Source organism: Pyricularia pennisetigena, chromosome 6, assembly GCF_004337985.1.
Source record: "Pyricularia pennisetigena strain Br36 chromosome 6, whole genome shotgun sequence".
Classification (NCBI taxonomy): domain Eukaryota; kingdom Fungi; phylum Ascomycota; class Sordariomycetes; order Magnaporthales; family Pyriculariaceae; genus Pyricularia; species Pyricularia pennisetigena.
In genome coordinates, this window is record NC_043744.1 from 4,598,122 (window position 1) to 4,614,583 (window position 16,462).

The following is a 16,462-nucleotide window of genomic DNA, read 5'->3' on the forward strand; positions in this document are numbered from 1 at the left end:
CAACTGAGAACGGCTGAGTGCGCCAAAATATAGAAAAGTTTTACGACGCCAAATTTAAGGGTGCTGACAGGCGATTTGCCAACTTTGGTTAGGAGCCAACAAATGCTTGTCTTTGTCAAATTGTCAATGCAAGGGACTTTGTACTTTCAATCCCCTCACCAGGCTGTCAGCGGATATGCAGCCCTGCTGTGCCGGATTTGATGAATACGTTTTAAGATGTTTCCCCTGCCTAAGCCCTAAATAACCTGGTTTTCCCTCATTTGTTGTCACGCTAGATCAAAGATGCCGACCTAGGCTTGGATCCATGGCGTGACGTTCCGCACTAAAAGCTGACGAGGCGCCTTGTTTAACCTACATTCCAAACAACTTTAGGGGCATAGATACGGATCGACAACATCATCGTTTTGCCGACAACCGAATTCTGCATTGGATGCGTGATTGCTGTGATCAAGCCCATGTGTACATAGTTTCCGTGTTTATTGCTATGATGGCATGCTAAAACTCGACCGTCTGTGACCGAAGTCCCAAGCGATGGCACACCTAAAACAGACGCCCTGGCCTTCCAGCAATACGAGATCCCCTGAATCCACTTTCTCCGGCCCAAGAATAACCATTATCTTATGGAACCCAGGCACATGTGTTGCTCGAGCGAGGAAAAGCACCTCCTAGATTTACCAGATGTGCATCCAACCTTACTGTCGGCACACAGATTAACGATGCTTGCTTTGCGACTGCGGAAAAGTCAAAAGCCAACGAGAACCTAATAGCGATGAGGGGTCTCCGTCTCCCGCTCGCGGCGTGGTGACGTGGTAGTGTTATCGGCTGGTGAGCCTTGGTTCGGACGATGGACATCGTCACCGGTAGCACCACCGAAGTCGACGCCATCTTCCTGATCCTGCTCTTGGTTTACTTCAATCAATGAAATCTCCAGATCTGATTGATTGGCAGCGGGCTCAGAAGATCCCGCGCGCTGCTTGTTGGCAGTTTCGGAAATGGCAACAGCCGCAGCCGCTTCTGCCTCAGCCTCAGCGTCCCTTTGCTTCTTGTAGTCGAGGTGGTCGAGAACCTGTTCAATCTCTTCTTGCAATTCGTCGGCAATGACCGCGCGCGAGAATTTCAGAGTCTTCTCGTCCATAGAAGACAAGAGCCGAATCCGGAGATCATGCAGCTTGTCCGCTAGCTTCTTCAAGAATTGTGTGTCCTCGTTCACGGCAGCAAACTTTGTGTCCGCCCGCATCTCGCTCTTTGACTTCTCTACCTGCTCCATCAGCTGCTTGACTACAGCCAGGTACGGCTCGAAGACCTTGTCGGCCAAGTCCTCCTCGGGCTCGGCCTCCTCCCCCTCCTCCTCCGCCGCCGCCGCCGCAACCTCCTCGCCTGGATTCTCATCCTCGGCCTCTTTTGTCGGGTCTGACCGGTCCGTGTACCAGGTGAACAGCAGGCGCTTGAAGATGTCATAGTCATCCCTGGCGGGCGGCACCTTGGTGAGGATGTCCAGGGCCTTTTCCCATGAGTTCGGGTGTACGATGTTGGGGGCCTTTGAGAGCACGGAGCGGATAGCGGTGCAGTCCGCCAGGGCTCCTAGGGCGTCCTTTGCCATGGCGTAGTTTAGGGTTTCCTGGTTGGAAGCTGCAAAGTCTTGGGCAGGCTGTATGCTTTCCACAGTCTGGCTGACGAGGCTCGGAGCCACATGGTTCACCACTGGGCTATCGATTATCACGACCACATCGTCATCGCCGGTGCTCTCCTGAGCGGCGTGGTTCTTTGTCTGGGCGGGTTTGGTTTCCGGCTTGGGAAATTGGATGAGTGTAATCTCATCGTCACCTAAAAGGTCAACAAAGTCGGCCTTGTACTCCGATTCCAACTGGGCTTCAATTTGACTGTTGGACTGCGTCTTTGACTGCCCGTTATTGCCGTAGTCGAAGGCATCCGCTTGGCCGACAAAAGCAGGCGGCGGAATTTCCTCCACCTCGAAGTCTTCGTTGATCAGGAATGGCTGGTCATCAACATCGCCGATGCGCGCCCGCTTCGCCGCAGGGCCATTTTGCGATGACTCCTCGTCGCCATGGCGCTTGAAGTCGCTGCTGGGAATGCCAACATTTTCAACGTTCTTCTCTTCTTGCTGATGGAGTGGTGAACCGGAGCCGTTGAGCTGGATCGCTTCAGCGTTGTTCTCAAGCGAGGCCATTTTGAGTCGGGCACTTGACGGTGAGTGGCTCGGAAACTTTTTCCTAATCTTCTGGCCAGGTGAGGCCAATGTGAAGGCAGAACAGGTATTCAGCAGTTTTATTGTTTTGGAGCGAATGCCCAGCTCTTGATAAAATATGAAGGCCAAGTGGAACGCTCTGTGAGTCCCTGACACTTTGACTTAAATGTCAGTTTCCAAAACACGGGGAGCTACAGCATAATGAACCTCGAGTTGGGGATGTTTACCTGGTAGATAGCTGGTCGTAAGATGTAAGTGGGAAAACGAGTGATTTGGAAAGAGATTGTAGCCGGGGGAATGTGGCGGGAATACAAAGAAGTATTCCCAGAAGCTGAAGCAGATCGTACTGTTGGTTTTGAAAATCAACAAAAGCTGTGAAGCAATCTTTGAAGCCTGGGGGAGAAGCTTCGAGAGGTTCTGGTTCGTGTTGAGTTGGTAAGAATTCAGTTTGGGTTGGTGAAGGAATGTCATAGATCGGTTGTTTGGTTTATAATTGTGAGCAGAGAGTGATAGGAAACTGATGAAGAGCAGTTCTTTCTGTTGATGCCATTATTTGACCGTGAACTCACAAGCAAAACTTCTGTTATACTTGGTATCCAGGTACTTTGCTTGCAGGCTTAGAATGGGGCCGCTGGAAGCTTCCGTGAGATCCCTTCTCTGAGTGCAACGCAAACCTCGGCTCTAATTAGGCTCCTGAAATGAGACTCTCCGCCTCTGCAAGTGATAAAAGCTGCCAGATTTCTCCTATATCGTTATTTCGAGGCCCATCTGCCAAACAGTCAACTCCTTGGGGCAGCCACCAAGTGGGTTGATACCATATTCATGTCGATAGACCTTCATACCGCAATGCCTCACCTGCTGTTAAATTTTCTTCAGTCCTTTCCCTACTACCTAGACGATTGTTACTTATGTGTCTATCAATTCTTGTTGATATTCTTTTGACGTAGTTGTTTATTAGCATGTTCGTACATCTACTCACCCCAAGGGACATGACACTGCTAATAAATCACATGTGGGTAGGGGGCTAACTAGTCAGGAGATGAAGCTTACTGCTTTCCCCCATTTTTTGCGCTCAAAAAGGCCCTTCTTTTGGGACAGGTTGTTGTCTGGGCTCCTTGTGTCTGGACTTGGAATATTTTTAGCTTTGTGGACAGTCGGGACTTCAACGTAACTATAGATCATCATGATAATCTCAGGGACGGCATTCATGGCAATACTCATAGCAAAACTATAGCCTATATATATTATACTGCACTCAACATTTCCATTCGAGCCGCAGCACATTTTTACCATCCGGCATTTCTACATCGCTAAACCCAATCGTCCGGTAAAGCCTCGCAGCAGTTGTGTTGGCTAGGTAAACGTCCACTGCCACAACACACAGTCGCTCCTCTGCTTCCGCTGACTTCCGGGCCCAGCACATCGCTTCCTTGAGCAAGGCGGTAGCAATTCCCCTCCGTCGAGCATCCGGCAGAGTAAAGACGGCATTCACTTCCCAGAGCGCAGTGCTATCGTCATCACCGCCCCCTTTGACAACTCTAAGCAGTGTCAGGGAGGAAAGTACTTTGAAGTGCGCACTCTCGGCAGCGTTGGTGTCATCGCGGCGGGCTATGAAAGTGGTAGCGGCCGGGTTGTGCAGACGAGCCAGCCACTCAGCGTTGCCAAAGGCAGACTCGCGGTCGAAAGTTGAGGAAAATGCTGCGAGAAATGGTACGACAGGAATATACAACCGGCATGTATTAGTGATTGTTGCGAGAGATCCGCGCTTGTTGCTTGATGAGACGATCAATCGTAAAAGCCTAGACAAACCTTTTGGCTCAAGCTGAAGGGAGGCGAGACGAAAGGGTTTGAGGCCTCTCAGGTACAGCTCCTCTCCTTCTGCATCTCGTGGAATGATCTCGATGGACCACTTCATCTTGCTGTTCCGGGTTGATACCTTGGAAAATCGGCGCTAAGGACGGGCGACAGGCTTACGTTATTTAGTAAGTTGAGTCTAGTTTAGCAGATGTTTGCCAACAAATATGACGAGGACCAGGGCCTTGTTGAACGCCGAACTTGTGGGTATCGGAACAACTATCATTTATCTTATTGAATTGTCAGCTGAAAGAATCTCAGAATGGCCTTCTGAACCCCAGACGTAACCTCCATTGTCTCATGGCTGATAAATCTTCTTTCTCCTCTTTGCAGGAGTGTTGGTTTCTGGAACCTGCAACTGAAATCAGGATTCGGTGGAGAAAAGTGACTAATTTCATGTTAGGTTAAAGTTGTGTCATCTGAGAGTCACTTCAGACCGAGTGACAGGAATCATCTCATCCAAACGCTTAAGCATAACTGTTACACACAGACTATGGAATTTATATACCGCGTGCAAGCTCCAGTCTATGCAGCTTGCGCACCTAATTATTTTGGGGTAAAATGTCCGTAATATTTTGCAATTGGAAATGTTCACTAGCTCGATCAAGATAGCCGGCAAAATCCAAACAAAAATTCCAAACCTGTCATGATCGTCGTGAGGCCGCCGTACGTTTGGCAAACGGCTGCATAAAATAATTAAAAGAGGATCCCACCGTAACCAGCAGGTCCCGAAACCCAACTCCCCTTTCCGAAAGAATATGTACGGTTACCATTACAAAATACCCATCACTCCCAGCCCAACGCCCAGAAGCAACGCCGGAGGCGGTGTGGGCCTTGCCGGGACGGCATTGGCACTCCCCACGAAGAACTGCCCATTGTTGACAGTGCCTTGGCTGCTGCAGACGGTCGGCTGGATTCCAAAGCAGGCCTGGCTACTCAGTGAGCCGCAGATGCTCGTCGCCGAGCTCGGGCCCAGGTTCTGCCTCGAGACGCCGATCGTGGTGCCTGATCCTCCAGGCACGATGATGGTGACACCATTGCCGCCGGTTTGGCCGTTGTTGTTGAGCTGCGAGGTGCAGACATCGTAGTTTCGACTGCACTGCGACACCGCCGTCTCGCAGGCCGCCTTGTTGGAGAAGCTGGTCGTTATGTACGCGAAGGGGAAGAACTGATTCGGGACGAAGGAGGCGCTCGGGGCTGGCGGTCGGAAGCTCGCTGGTGCTGTGCCTGTGCATACCGCTCTGCTTGGGTTTTTGTGCGCGTGCGCCACCATTTGTCAGATTGCCCATTTCCTTCTTCACTTTGATCATTTGCTTCATCAAACGGGGCAATTTGTTCTAAGCTCACCCTTGAGGACAGCACGCTGGCTGGTTTGCCGCATCGAGTGAGCAGACCAGCCCGTTGCCGCAGCAGATGTTGTTGAACTGAGGACCACGGTCCGCGCAGCTAAAAGTGTTCTCGACGCAACCATTTTGCCTTTTCTCGTGTAACGAGACAAGTTCGGGCGGCGGTCCGGGATACGGCGTTGCCGCCGGCATAAAAGGTTGCTGCGATGCCACGATCGAGGGGAGCGCCAGGGCCTGGATCAGGGCTAGACCCCGAAGCGACGATTGCAGCCACATTTTAGGCGGGTAGAGACAGAACCGATCGGTTTTCCGCGCGAAGGAGATGGCCACGGAGCAGCTGGATACAGAGCTACCCTCGGTGCGGAGTAAGTTGACTTGTCTTGCTTGGCTATCCGTCACGGTTTCCCGCGGTTGGTGTTGGCTGTCGTACGTCGCTACTAGACCATATGAGCACCACAAAAGAAGAAAAAAAGAAGAAAAAAAAGTTCTTCGGGTCAATGGGAAAATCTTTGTGGTACTTCGTAGGTGGCGCAGATCAGGTACGGAAGCCAAAGGTAGGTAAAGTGAGCAAGGCAAGGTAGGAAAACAGGGTAGCGCAAGTCGCAGCTTGCCGATAACCTTGTACCAAAAAGCCGAGTTGCGAATTGGTTGCTTGGGATTTGCCAAGCATCACTCCACATCAACGGCTTTCATGCAATAGGAGCGCCGAACCTCCTCCACAACGTCGGATTGCTGCTTTGATTAGTGCGCGTCGCTGTACATCTTGCAGATGTTGAAGCTAGCCAGTTGGCATACTACGGATCGTGTACACGTAAGCCACTTAAAATTTGGCTGTTATTTGTTACTATTCGTGCTTTTTTGAGCTCTTGAAAATCTGTACTGACACAAAAGCTCTTCAGCGACGTAGACTGCAATTTTCAATTGTTGAGCAAGTTTCCGAAAACCACCTCGAGGTGATGTCATTTGCAGTCGGCACAGCAACCACGCTAGGCGATCAGGGCGCCCCAAGCTTCAGGTTCCGTATCCTGCTGTGTCAGCTCCAAGCTTGAGCGGGGTTCTTGGTGGGAGCTTTTCTACTGGTCAAGACTAATGCCAGTGACTTTGGCCAATATAGCCTGCCACAAAATGTATGGCTTCGGTCAGGGTTAGGATTTGAACTCACCTGGTTGTACTTCCTTGATATCTGTATCTTCATCTTTATTTTTATACGAAAATAGCTCTTACATTTGTGTAATGTCTCTATATTGCAAACCATTGCAGTGCTGTAGCTGACAATAGGACAAGCGAAAGACAGTCTCTGAGTCGCACGCGCGGTAGTCTCCAGCTGCCGTTGATCAATTCCAACGCATTCAACGTATGTATTGCCTCCTGTCGTCTTTACATAATTGAGATGCCCAAGGGCGTCTGTCACATACGACCACACCCACTGGAATATACGGGATCCCGTCCGCTCTCCCCTAGTCAACACAGTGAGGGCCGAAATAGTACTCAGGTGGGTGACCACTGGGGAATCCTCGGTGTTGTATGTTTTGTCCATTGTTGCCAATTTCTTTCATTTATTCTTTTTGTTGCTGCTGCTGCTGCTGTTTTTGCTGTTTCAAGGACAAAAACAATACTATATTGCTCGCTGCTAGATCTAGAGCTTGGCCGTACGCACGTGACCCAATATCTGCTGTAGCCTCCGGATTGCTTTGGGCGCAGGATTTCCACCCTCGGGCTTTGCCTCGTCAATCTGCTTTAGCTCCTCTTTGGCTTGCTCGACAAGGCTGCCCAGATCACCCCAGACTTCGTCGTTATACCTTGTGAGGACGTCCATCCATTGCTTCACCCACACGCTCTCTGCTACGGGACCATGCGTTACTCCAAGCACAGCCTGTGACTCTGTCGACTTAAGATGATTCACGGCCCCAGGCACCGCACCTGGATCGGGTCGGACAAAATCTGGAATGAAATTGAGAACGTTGTCCCACGTCTGCGGCAGCGTCTCATTGCTGGAGGAATCTTCCCCGAAAAGTGCCCGGCGTAGCCTAGCCATATCTTCTCTGGATGTCTGTGGTTCGAAATCGGCGTCCATATCATCTACTCCATGCTGGGAAAGCAAATCTACCACCTGTGCTCCATCGCAGGCCTCTTGCTCAGCGATTGAATCGCCATATATGGCCAACCCGGAATTTGCATTGCGACCGTCTATAGTCGCCGAAGGCATGCTCGCATTCCATGAACTCTCTAGATTTGTCGGTTCGGATGGTACAGACACACTCGTCCCGTCCAAAAATGACGAAAAATCAGCTTCTGCGCGGGCGGCATGCTCATCAACTTCGTTGGAGGCTCGCGACCGAAAAACTGGTTGATTGTTGGTGATAGCAGCCTGGTGGAGGCTTTGGGCAGTTGACGAGCTTTCGCCCGAAACTGGATGAGTCGTGGCCGCCGAGTCCCCGCCCTTGCTGCTTGTGGACGATGCTAGTCGACTAATGTCCGTGGCTTCTGGTCTGCCCGCAAACAGGGAGCGTGACAGTTGTGCAGCTGAGCTGCCGAACCGGTCTGTAAAACTGCTTTTTTTCTGCGTGCCATGACCTTCATTTGGTCGAAGGTCTTCGTTTTCATCACTACCGGAGGGAGTGATGGCCTTCCCTTTGCCTTTTTCAGGAATCATCGTTGATTCCGAGCGATGGTAATCCGGGGCAGCTAGTGGAGATCAGACAGGCAAATTGAAACGATTTTTGACAATTTATAGTAATGGGACCAACCTGGTGCTGGATAGACGATTTATAATTAGTCTGCCCATTCACAGGCTGGTAGGTACTTGGGTGGATGAGATCAAGTCGGAAGGTCAAGACTAAGTCGAGACGGAGGCATCTGTCACTTGGCTTTCACAGACACTAAATTAAGAAGCATGCCTGTCTACTGCCAAGAGCTTCTTCCTATTCCAAATGATAATTGACAACCTTGTCAACCTAGATGTTGATAAAGCGTGACTGACACATGGAGGAATGACGTTTCAAAGATATCAAATAATGCGTCCTAAGAAGGTTTGCATGGATTTATTGATCGATGATGAGTACTCGATATTCTTAAAGTCGTTAGTGGTTGACGAGGCCAACGCTCGCCCTGGGTTGAGGTTTCTCGTCGAGCTCGGTACATGCGAATACTGGGTGACATTGCCTGCCTTGCAAGTAACCCTGCAGAAACGGTACTCCCCAATCCGCGCCCAAGCTAGGAGTCAAACCCCACCTACGTCGCACTTCCCGCTCGTCCAAGCCCGCACTGACCACTTCTTTGTGCTGGAATTCAAATTTGAGCTTTGCTGCTTGTTGGCCCTGCTGAGGTGAGCGAGCGAGCGAAGCTTGCCGTTGCCCGCTTTTGCTTGGTGCGTGCACCTTTGATGATTGCGCCAAACGTCGGCTGGCCATCACCACTACCTTATCACTTCCGCGAACCAGGAAATACCACTCACCCACCAAACCTCGAACCATCAATTGTCGGGGCCCCCTGCACCGACCGTCATCTGAACCCCGCAATATAGCATTTCCCAGCAAATACAGGACATTGTTTCCTCCGACCGTTGACTTGTCGACTGTTACGCGCGACACAGTAAAATAACACAATCCCAAAGGGTCAGTCAAACAGACGGTCGTTTTTTGCTCTCTGTGTCCTTGGCCCATTCTAAGTACCTACCTTACCTACTATAGCCTCCACCCTGAGCTCGAACCTTGCAGCAAGGAACAAGTCGCTGCTGCTTCGTGTGTGGGCCATTTACCTATCCATACCAGAGCCTTCCACCCTCCATCACTCGAGCCTGCCGAGCCTCGTCCACACACCCACAACCCTGGCACGCGCCAACTCGCCGGCATCCCACCTGCAAGCAACTACAGATCCGTGTCGTCACCTTCATCCCGCAAAACAGCGTCATCTCCACCGCCGCTCGCCCGCCCGCTCCGATCGTCGCGAGCCTGCTCAACGCCTGACCGCTACCCAGAGCTAGGCACCACCTAAACTCGAAAAAAAAAAACAATAAAAAACAACAACATACTCCTCATCGTCTCGTAGAGTGAGGGGCCGCCTCTCACCTACATCCAATCCTCGACAACATGGTTGAAGCGGACACAAACTCTCCAACATGGAAATTCACACAGTATGTCGGCCCTCTTCCAAGCTTGTCATCGCCGCCGTCGCAAAGACTTTGCCCTGTCTGCGCTTGGGTTCGACCCTAGCAGCTGCGCCATTGTCCCGCCTTCAAATACGGCAACTGCCGCGCACACGAGCTTTTGAAGATTGCCGCTGACAAGTTGTGCAGATGCTTCGGCGATAAGGGCGACGTAGAGGATATCACGGAAGGCAAGCATCCACGTTCTATTGTCTACATGGCGACATTGCCATGTCGATAACGATACATACCTTACATCTTCCCGCTTCGACCCCCGCTTCTGGCATGCAATTGTCCCTGTTTGCTAACTCAAGCATAGCGGATATCATTTCAACCGTCGAATTCGATCACACCGGCAACTACCTGGCTACAGGAGACAAGGGCGGCCGAGTAGTGCTCTTCGAGCGCAATGAGACTGTGAGCTTCCTTTGCCCAGACGCCACTGGTCATGACCACTTGTTTCAGGGCTAATAATGGTCTGTCTCATACAGAAAAAAACATGCGAATATAAATTTCATACCGAATTCCAATCGCACGAGCCAGAGTTCGATTACCTGAAGTCGCTAGAGATTGAGGAAAAGATCAACAAGATAAAGTGGTGTCGCCGCCAGAATGCTTCACACTACCTGCTCTCCACCAACGACAAGACGATTAAGCTCTGGAAGGTTTTCGAAAAGTCACTCAAGGTTGTGGCGGAGAACAACCTGTCGCACGACCTAACGCCGGCCAATATCGCGGGAGGCGGAGGAGCTCCCCGGCCGCCACCAGTCTCGACGTTCAGGAATGCCGCCGACCTGAAGCTACCGCGCCTCACACATCACGACACAGTTGTCGCCGCCGTACCGCGCCGAACGTATGCCAACGCACATGCCTATCACATCAACAGCATATCCGTCAACAGTGATGGCGAGACCTTCATCAGCAGCGACGACCTTCGCATAAACCTCTGGAACTTGAACATCCAGGAGCAGAGCTTCAACATCGTCGACATCAAGCCTGCCAACATGGAGGAGCTAACCGAGGTAATCACAGCAGCAGAGTTCCACCCCGCGAGCTGCAATGTATTCATGTATGCTAGCTCCAAGGGAACCATCAAGCTGGCTGATATGCGGGAGAGCGCTTTGTGCGACCAACACGCGAAGAGTAAGTTCCAATCCACGGACGGGCATAAAAAAAACGGCACACGGACCCCGTTGCGTGGAACATCGCATGCAAGCCACCTGTTTTGCTCTTTGGTTTTCTGTTACTGACGTACATACAAAATGAATAGTGTTTGAGCAAGAGGAGGATCCGTCATCGAGGTCCTTCTTCTCCGAGATTATCTCGTCGATATCCGATGTGCGATTTTCATATGACGGTCGCTATGTTCTCTCGAGGGACTACCTGACCGTCAAGATTTGGGACGTCAACATGGAAAAGCAGCCGGTCAAGACGATTCCGATTCACGAACACCTCCGGCCTAGGTTGTGCGACACTTATGAGAACGATAGCATCTTTGACAAGTTCGAGGTCGTTTTCTCGGGCGACGCGAAGAACGTGATGACTGGCAGCTACAACAACAACTTCATGATTTACCCGTCTGACCCCGAGAAGGAGACAGAGGTAGTGCTTCAGGCGGACAAGTCTGCGTTCAAGGCAAAGAAGGTTGGCGTTCCAACGCCGATCAACTCGTCAACGAGCCCAACGGCGAACGGGGGCAAGAAGGGTGGGTCACGCGCCGGAAGCCCTGCCGCGGGTGGCCAAGGGCAGAGGATGAGGAAAGAGACGGACGCGGACCAGATTGACTTTAACAAGAAGATCCTACACATGAGCTGGCATCCCTTCGAGGACAGCATTGCGATTGCAGCTACTAACAATGTGAGTTGTTCATTTCCCCTTTGACAGGTTTTTTGTTTTGGCTTCCACGGGCCTGCCTCTAAATAATGGCAGGCAAATCCGCTCGCCGTAGCTAACTCGTTTTCTTTTTCCTCACGCAGCTCTTCGTCTTTTCGGCTCTGTAGAAGGCTCGTCTAGATTGTGCATGTTTTGTGGCAAATCTGGAAGGGAACGGTGAATCAAGCGAGGACTACGGTCAACCCGATTCTGGCATCTATCGTGCCAATGTTGGGGTCTCTCAGAGTACTGGTTGCATTGATGGCAATTTCATACTCGGATGAAGATAAGATGATGTTGATGTCAACTGTGGAAGGAAAGAGCAGAATTGTGGAAGAGCACATAGACTCAAAGAGAAGATACCATAACTCGGAAAGTGTCTCATCTTTGCTACGTCTAGACCGATTTTTTGCTACTTCCTCCGCCACAGAAACCGAGAATTGTTCTAGTCCATCGGGGATGGAAGACACAGCCAACAGCCGGAGAATGTGGCGACGAGGTCGGGCAACCCAGCATTGGTCAGTGAGAGGAACCAGGATGGAGAGGAAGAACGATGAAGAGACGACAAAGACAAAAGAAGAATTGATTAAGTGCATTTTTAGGTGAATATATAACCTATTACATGATCCGCAGGGTTATTGTTGCATTGCAAGTACAGTCCAATCAACACCAACTTTCACTCGTAAGTAATGGTTATGCTTTCCGCCGAGAAGCCAAGGATATTGAGTCGAACGGGTGGTCGGCCAGTCACTCACAAGCACGAATCCTCCCAACATTTCCCCGTTGTCTATTTCATAGCAACGCGTTCCCTTCCGTTTACTGTGGCGCGGTTCCATGGGTGAAACAAAAGAAAACGCGGGACGTTGTCTCGGAGAATGGAACGGAAGGGAAGGTTGGGAAAAGAATTGAGGCGCGCCAGAGTGACCGACTCTGATGAACGAGTGGGCAAAAAAGGATATCGACCACGGCACGGAAGTTGTTTGGGGAATCACATTGCTTTCTTTCCAGCCATCAAGCGCCATTTGTGAGTTAATCCTGATGCCTTTCCCTTCTGAATTCTTTGCCTTGATTGTTTTTTCTTTTGTATGTCCCTCCAAGAACTTGCGGGGATATTAGTTTGTTACTTTCTTGTGGCCTGGTCAAGACGATATTGATCCAGTTCACGTACCGATGGGGCTCAACATAACAACAACTCTTTGCCCAGCCACTTACCTGCCTTACTTACCTCTGATCACCACTCCTCTTGGAGAAACCCAAGTCACGTCACGAGAGATCATACTCAGAAAACCACTCCTAGGCTCACGACAGTAAACAATCATGCAAGCAGAGAGAAAGACACCCAATAACCGCCGCCACTCGCGGTTCACACTGCCAATACTCCCCTTGCTGCTATCAAGCACGCTGCTCATCTCTCCGACCACGGGAACACCAGCAATCCCTGCACCTGCACCTGCACCTGCACCTGCCCCGGCGCCGGCGGCACCACCAGGGCAGTCAGCACCGCTCACCTTTGAGCCCTGCGTCGGCATGTGCGTCCGCACGTCGGACTGCGGGCCGGACGACAAGAACTGCATGTGCAACACGTCGCAGGTCTTTTTCGACTTGACGGTCCGCTGCATGTACCGCGACTGCGCCGGCTGCTTCGACTCGGCCGACAGCGCCTTCATCGAGCGCGTCGCCGCCGTCTGTCACGCCTATGGCAAGCCCGTGCCCACCCCTAGGCTGCGCGAGGCCCGCATCCTCGCCGACCTGCTGGGCCGGAACCTCAAGAACACTACCACAACCATTGCTACTACTACTACTACCGCGTCCGCCGCGCCCCTCAGCCAGACTGGCATCGCGACACCGAGCACCCTGCTCGGTACGGCGGGAGCGCCGCCGCGGCCGCTGTATGGCGTCCCTCTCCTGACCAACGCGCCGGCCGGAGGGACACCGACGGTCTGGCTGCCGGCGGGACCGACGCAGACGCACGAGAGTGCCGGCAACCAGCCCGCGACCACGGGAGGGTCCGGGCGCGCCAACGCGAGCGGACGTGAGGGTGGCGTCAGCGTCAGCGTTGGGGGCGGCGGCGGCGGCGCCAGCAGCGGCCAGGGCCCGGCCAGGAACGCCACCACTATCATCAGCAAGCAATCGACAGCACCGGCTGCCGAGCGCGGGCCGTCGGCCACGCCCAAGCCGGACGAGCGCCGACCACCTGCGGAGCCGACCGACTCGTCGCCGTTCGCGTCTCCGGTCGGGAGCGCCGCGGGAGTGGTGACGCTGAAAGAGCTTTTGTGCTGGGTCTTTGCGGGCCTGACTGCGGCGATGGTCATCGCGTAACCATAACCGTGATAAGCTTTTTTTGTTGCTTTGTTGTTCAGAGTTGGTTGTATGAAACTTGGCGTTTTTTGCTCTTTTTTTTTTTTTTTTTTTTACCTTCCACTCTTGGCTCGAGCCAGGGTTAATGGAGCACAGGCAACGAACTGGAAATGGATAATGATATAGGGCTTGGCAACGGAACTAACGGCAAAGTTAGAGTCTGAGCGTCATATTAATCACGTCGTACACGACAAGCAAGAGATCTAGGGCGAGTGGCATCTGGGGTAAAATCTGGGCGCCAAGGATGGCAACACCTAATGTTTTTCTTTTGGTGATGGGGTTTATGAGATATTTGACACATGATGTTCATTTTAGTTTAGATAGATATAATGCAAGGTTAGGAAGTAATGAATTTTATCGTTTAGCGTGCCGTGAAGACTATTCGCAACACTCTACCAAATAAAGTAAAACGAGCATCATGAACTAACTTGTGTCTTTTTATAAATGGTTTTTTTGACGTCACAAGGATGTACACACCTCCATGGGAATAGGAAGGTTTTCGTGAAGTTAGACTAATATGGCAAACAAGAGTATAAATAGTAAGGCGAATACGAAGTCCTCCAAGAGAAGAAACAGGAGAGCTAGTTGGTTGCGCATTAGAGTTGACGGTGTTCGAACACTCATACGGGGTTTGTGAGTGGAAGATCAAGAAACCAAAAGAAAGTCAACCAAGGTTAAGTAAAAATATCTATAGTTCAGCATATGACTACCGCACCTTTCGGCCCAGCTAAAACATCTACAAACATGTTCGCGGTCAAGAGACTGAGTGTAACCCAAAGATCAATGCGATTCCCACTTGCAGAACAGTAGAACAGTAGTACGACAAGCTTTGTTAACGTAAACAGTTGCAAACTGTAATTAACATTGCATCACAGCAGCCTTCCTAGCCCCTATGGACATGTGTATCATCCCTTCTAACCCTTTACACCATCCAAAAGCCCTCGGGGTCTTGTCAACCAAGCCCACCTTCACCTTGAAAAAGCATGACCCAGCCGTAAAGAAACCGAAGACATGAAGAAGAAAAAAAAAAGAAAATTCCACACTCGATCGAAAAGCGTGAAGAAAAAAAAAAAAAGAAAGAAACTTGGGGGTAACCCCCCATCTTCATGGCCCCCGGGGGTGGGTTTTGGTCTTCCCTCTTTCCTCTAGATGTAGAGGGCAAAAGTGACACCCAAGCCAGCGACCGTGACGTAGCCGCCGGCGTTGGAGAGGGCAGCCATGCGGCCGGCAGCGGCACCCTTGGAGGGCAGCTTGCCGGGCTCGGTCGAGTTGCCCTTGCCCTTGCCCTTGCCGTTGTCCTTGCCGCCGCCCGTGGCAGGTTGAGTGCTGTTCTTGCCCTTGCCCTTGCCGTTGTCCTTGCCACCACCCGTGGCAGGCTGAGTGCTGTTCTTGCCCTTGCCCTTGCCGCTGCCGGTGTCGTTCTTCTTGGCGTTCTTGCTCTCGCCGCCGTCTTCCTTCTCGGCCCGCGCCTCGACCTGGGCGATCTCACCGGTCCGGGCGACGAGCTCCGCAAGAGCGGGGTCGTGCTGTGACACCTGTATGCGGTGAGAAAGAACTGTGGTTAGCCTGGGTCGCCGCTCCCATCTTCAAACCCCCTCAACGTAATGTGTGGGCGTCTCCTGAAAGTGGAATGTCAAAGGCATTCCCGGTCAGGAGACGAGACTGTGGGTACTTACGGCGGCAGCAAAGGCCGTTGAGGCGCAAGTAGCAGCGAGGATGATGCAGTACTTCATTTTGACGGTTGTTTATGTGGATGTTTGATGTCGGCAGGGGATCGTTCGCGAAGACGCTGGATTTGGCTAAGCGATTCTTGATTTTGTTGTGGATGATGCACACACGTTTTTATCTTTCCAAGAATTGAATATTCAAAGAGGTCGTAGGAAAAGCTCGTGACTGGTACACAATGGAAAATACACCAAAGGAAAAAACCGAGTGCCAGCCCGTATATGAAAAGGTAGGTTGTTTAGAAGAAGAGATGAAGAGGATGATGAAAAGAGGAATGGATTCGAACTGAACGAAGCGGACATGGGACAAAGAAATACTTCTCTCTCCAGACCAGACGGTAATAGATCCCTTCAGGTCTTAACCATAGATGTCAGGGGTTCCCCTAATTGAGCTCAAGCTTTACAGCTCGGGCCTTACTCCTACAATAGGTAAATGACATGCTCTCCATGCCTGGTTTCCATGACAAGAAACACGACCCAGTGGGAAAAATCTGGGAGAAAAAAAGAGAACAACAACCGGTTGAAGGGGCCTAGAAACACTTGACTCTTCTGGGGGAGGGGAGAGGGACCCGCAAGCCCATAGCTTGTCATGTCATCCCGTGCGTGATTTGCCAAGATTCGCAGGGTCAGAGATCGCCCTGGATGGAGTCCGGGACTCCAGCACGCAGTGTCCAAGGTGAAGACGGTTGACTGGCTGGGCCTCAACCGGCGGCGAAACTCGAAAGATCCAGCTCGAGTTTCGGACTCCAGGGTCTGCTTGTTGATGTTTGCAACAAGCCAGTCNTTTGATGGTGTACTGTATGTGGCGAGCGAGTCGTGGTCAAATATAGTAACAACAAAAAGGAAATAATTGGAGGACCTCTTTTTGCCGAGCGTTGATCTGTGGACCCGAAAAGTGCTTGAACTCCAACTCCACCACGAGCTCGCAGGATTACTGCAGTACAGGGTGGCCCTGAAA

The 16,462-nt window shown here is 51.5% G+C and overlaps 7 protein-coding genes across 7 annotated transcripts; 2 read left to right on the forward strand and 5 right to left on the reverse strand.

The window, feature by feature from the left end:
* Positions 1-760: 760 nt before the first annotated feature.
* PpBr36_05118 (uncharacterized protein) lies at positions 761-2,188 on the reverse strand (the record flags this gene model as incomplete). Its single annotated transcript, XM_029892276.1, has 1 exon — positions 761-2,188. The coding sequence occupies one exon, from the start codon at positions 2,186-2,188 to the stop codon at positions 761-763; it is 1,428 nt and encodes a 475-aa protein (XP_029749422.1).
* A 1,273-nt stretch (positions 2,189-3,461) lies between these two features.
* On the reverse strand, positions 3,462-4,121 carry PpBr36_05119 (uncharacterized protein; the record flags this gene model as incomplete). Its single annotated transcript, XM_029892277.1, has 2 exons — positions 3,462-3,904; positions 4,016-4,121. 2 exons carry the CDS (start codon positions 4,119-4,121, stop codon positions 3,462-3,464), a joined length of 549 nt encoding a protein of 182 aa, XP_029749421.1.
* Positions 4,122-4,832: 711 nt separating this feature from the next.
* Positions 4,833-5,682, reverse strand: PpBr36_05120 (uncharacterized protein; the record flags this gene model as incomplete). The annotated part of the gene is made up of 2 exons (XM_029892278.1): positions 4,833-5,301; positions 5,408-5,682. 2 exons carry the CDS (start codon positions 5,680-5,682, stop codon positions 4,833-4,835), a joined length of 744 nt encoding a protein of 247 aa, XP_029750244.1.
* A 1,360-nt stretch (positions 5,683-7,042) lies between these two features.
* PpBr36_05121 (uncharacterized protein) lies at positions 7,043-8,059 on the reverse strand (the record flags this gene model as incomplete). The annotated part of the gene is made up of 1 exon (XM_029892279.1): positions 7,043-8,059. One exon carries the CDS (start codon positions 8,057-8,059, stop codon positions 7,043-7,045), a length of 1,017 nt encoding a protein of 338 aa, XP_029750245.1.
* Positions 8,060-9,494: 1,435 nt separating this feature from the next.
* On the forward strand, positions 9,495-11,550 carry PpBr36_05122 (uncharacterized protein; the record flags this gene model as incomplete). Its single annotated transcript, XM_029892280.1, has 5 exons — positions 9,495-9,538; positions 9,865-9,967; positions 10,042-10,693; positions 10,821-11,407; positions 11,527-11,550. The coding sequence occupies 5 exons, from the start codon at positions 9,495-9,497 to the stop codon at positions 11,548-11,550; spliced, it is 1,410 nt and encodes a 469-aa protein (XP_029750242.1).
* A 1,189-nt stretch (positions 11,551-12,739) lies between these two features.
* PpBr36_05123 (uncharacterized protein) lies at positions 12,740-13,741 on the forward strand (the record flags this gene model as incomplete). The annotated part of the gene is made up of 1 exon (XM_029892281.1): positions 12,740-13,741. One exon carries the CDS (start codon positions 12,740-12,742, stop codon positions 13,739-13,741), a length of 1,002 nt encoding a protein of 333 aa, XP_029750243.1.
* A 1,184-nt stretch (positions 13,742-14,925) lies between these two features.
* Positions 14,926-15,513, reverse strand: PpBr36_05124 (uncharacterized protein; the record flags this gene model as incomplete). The annotated part of the gene is made up of 2 exons (XM_029892282.1): positions 14,926-15,315; positions 15,457-15,513. 2 exons carry the CDS (start codon positions 15,511-15,513, stop codon positions 14,926-14,928), a joined length of 447 nt encoding a protein of 148 aa, XP_029750248.1.
* Positions 15,514-16,462: the final 949 nt, after the last annotated feature.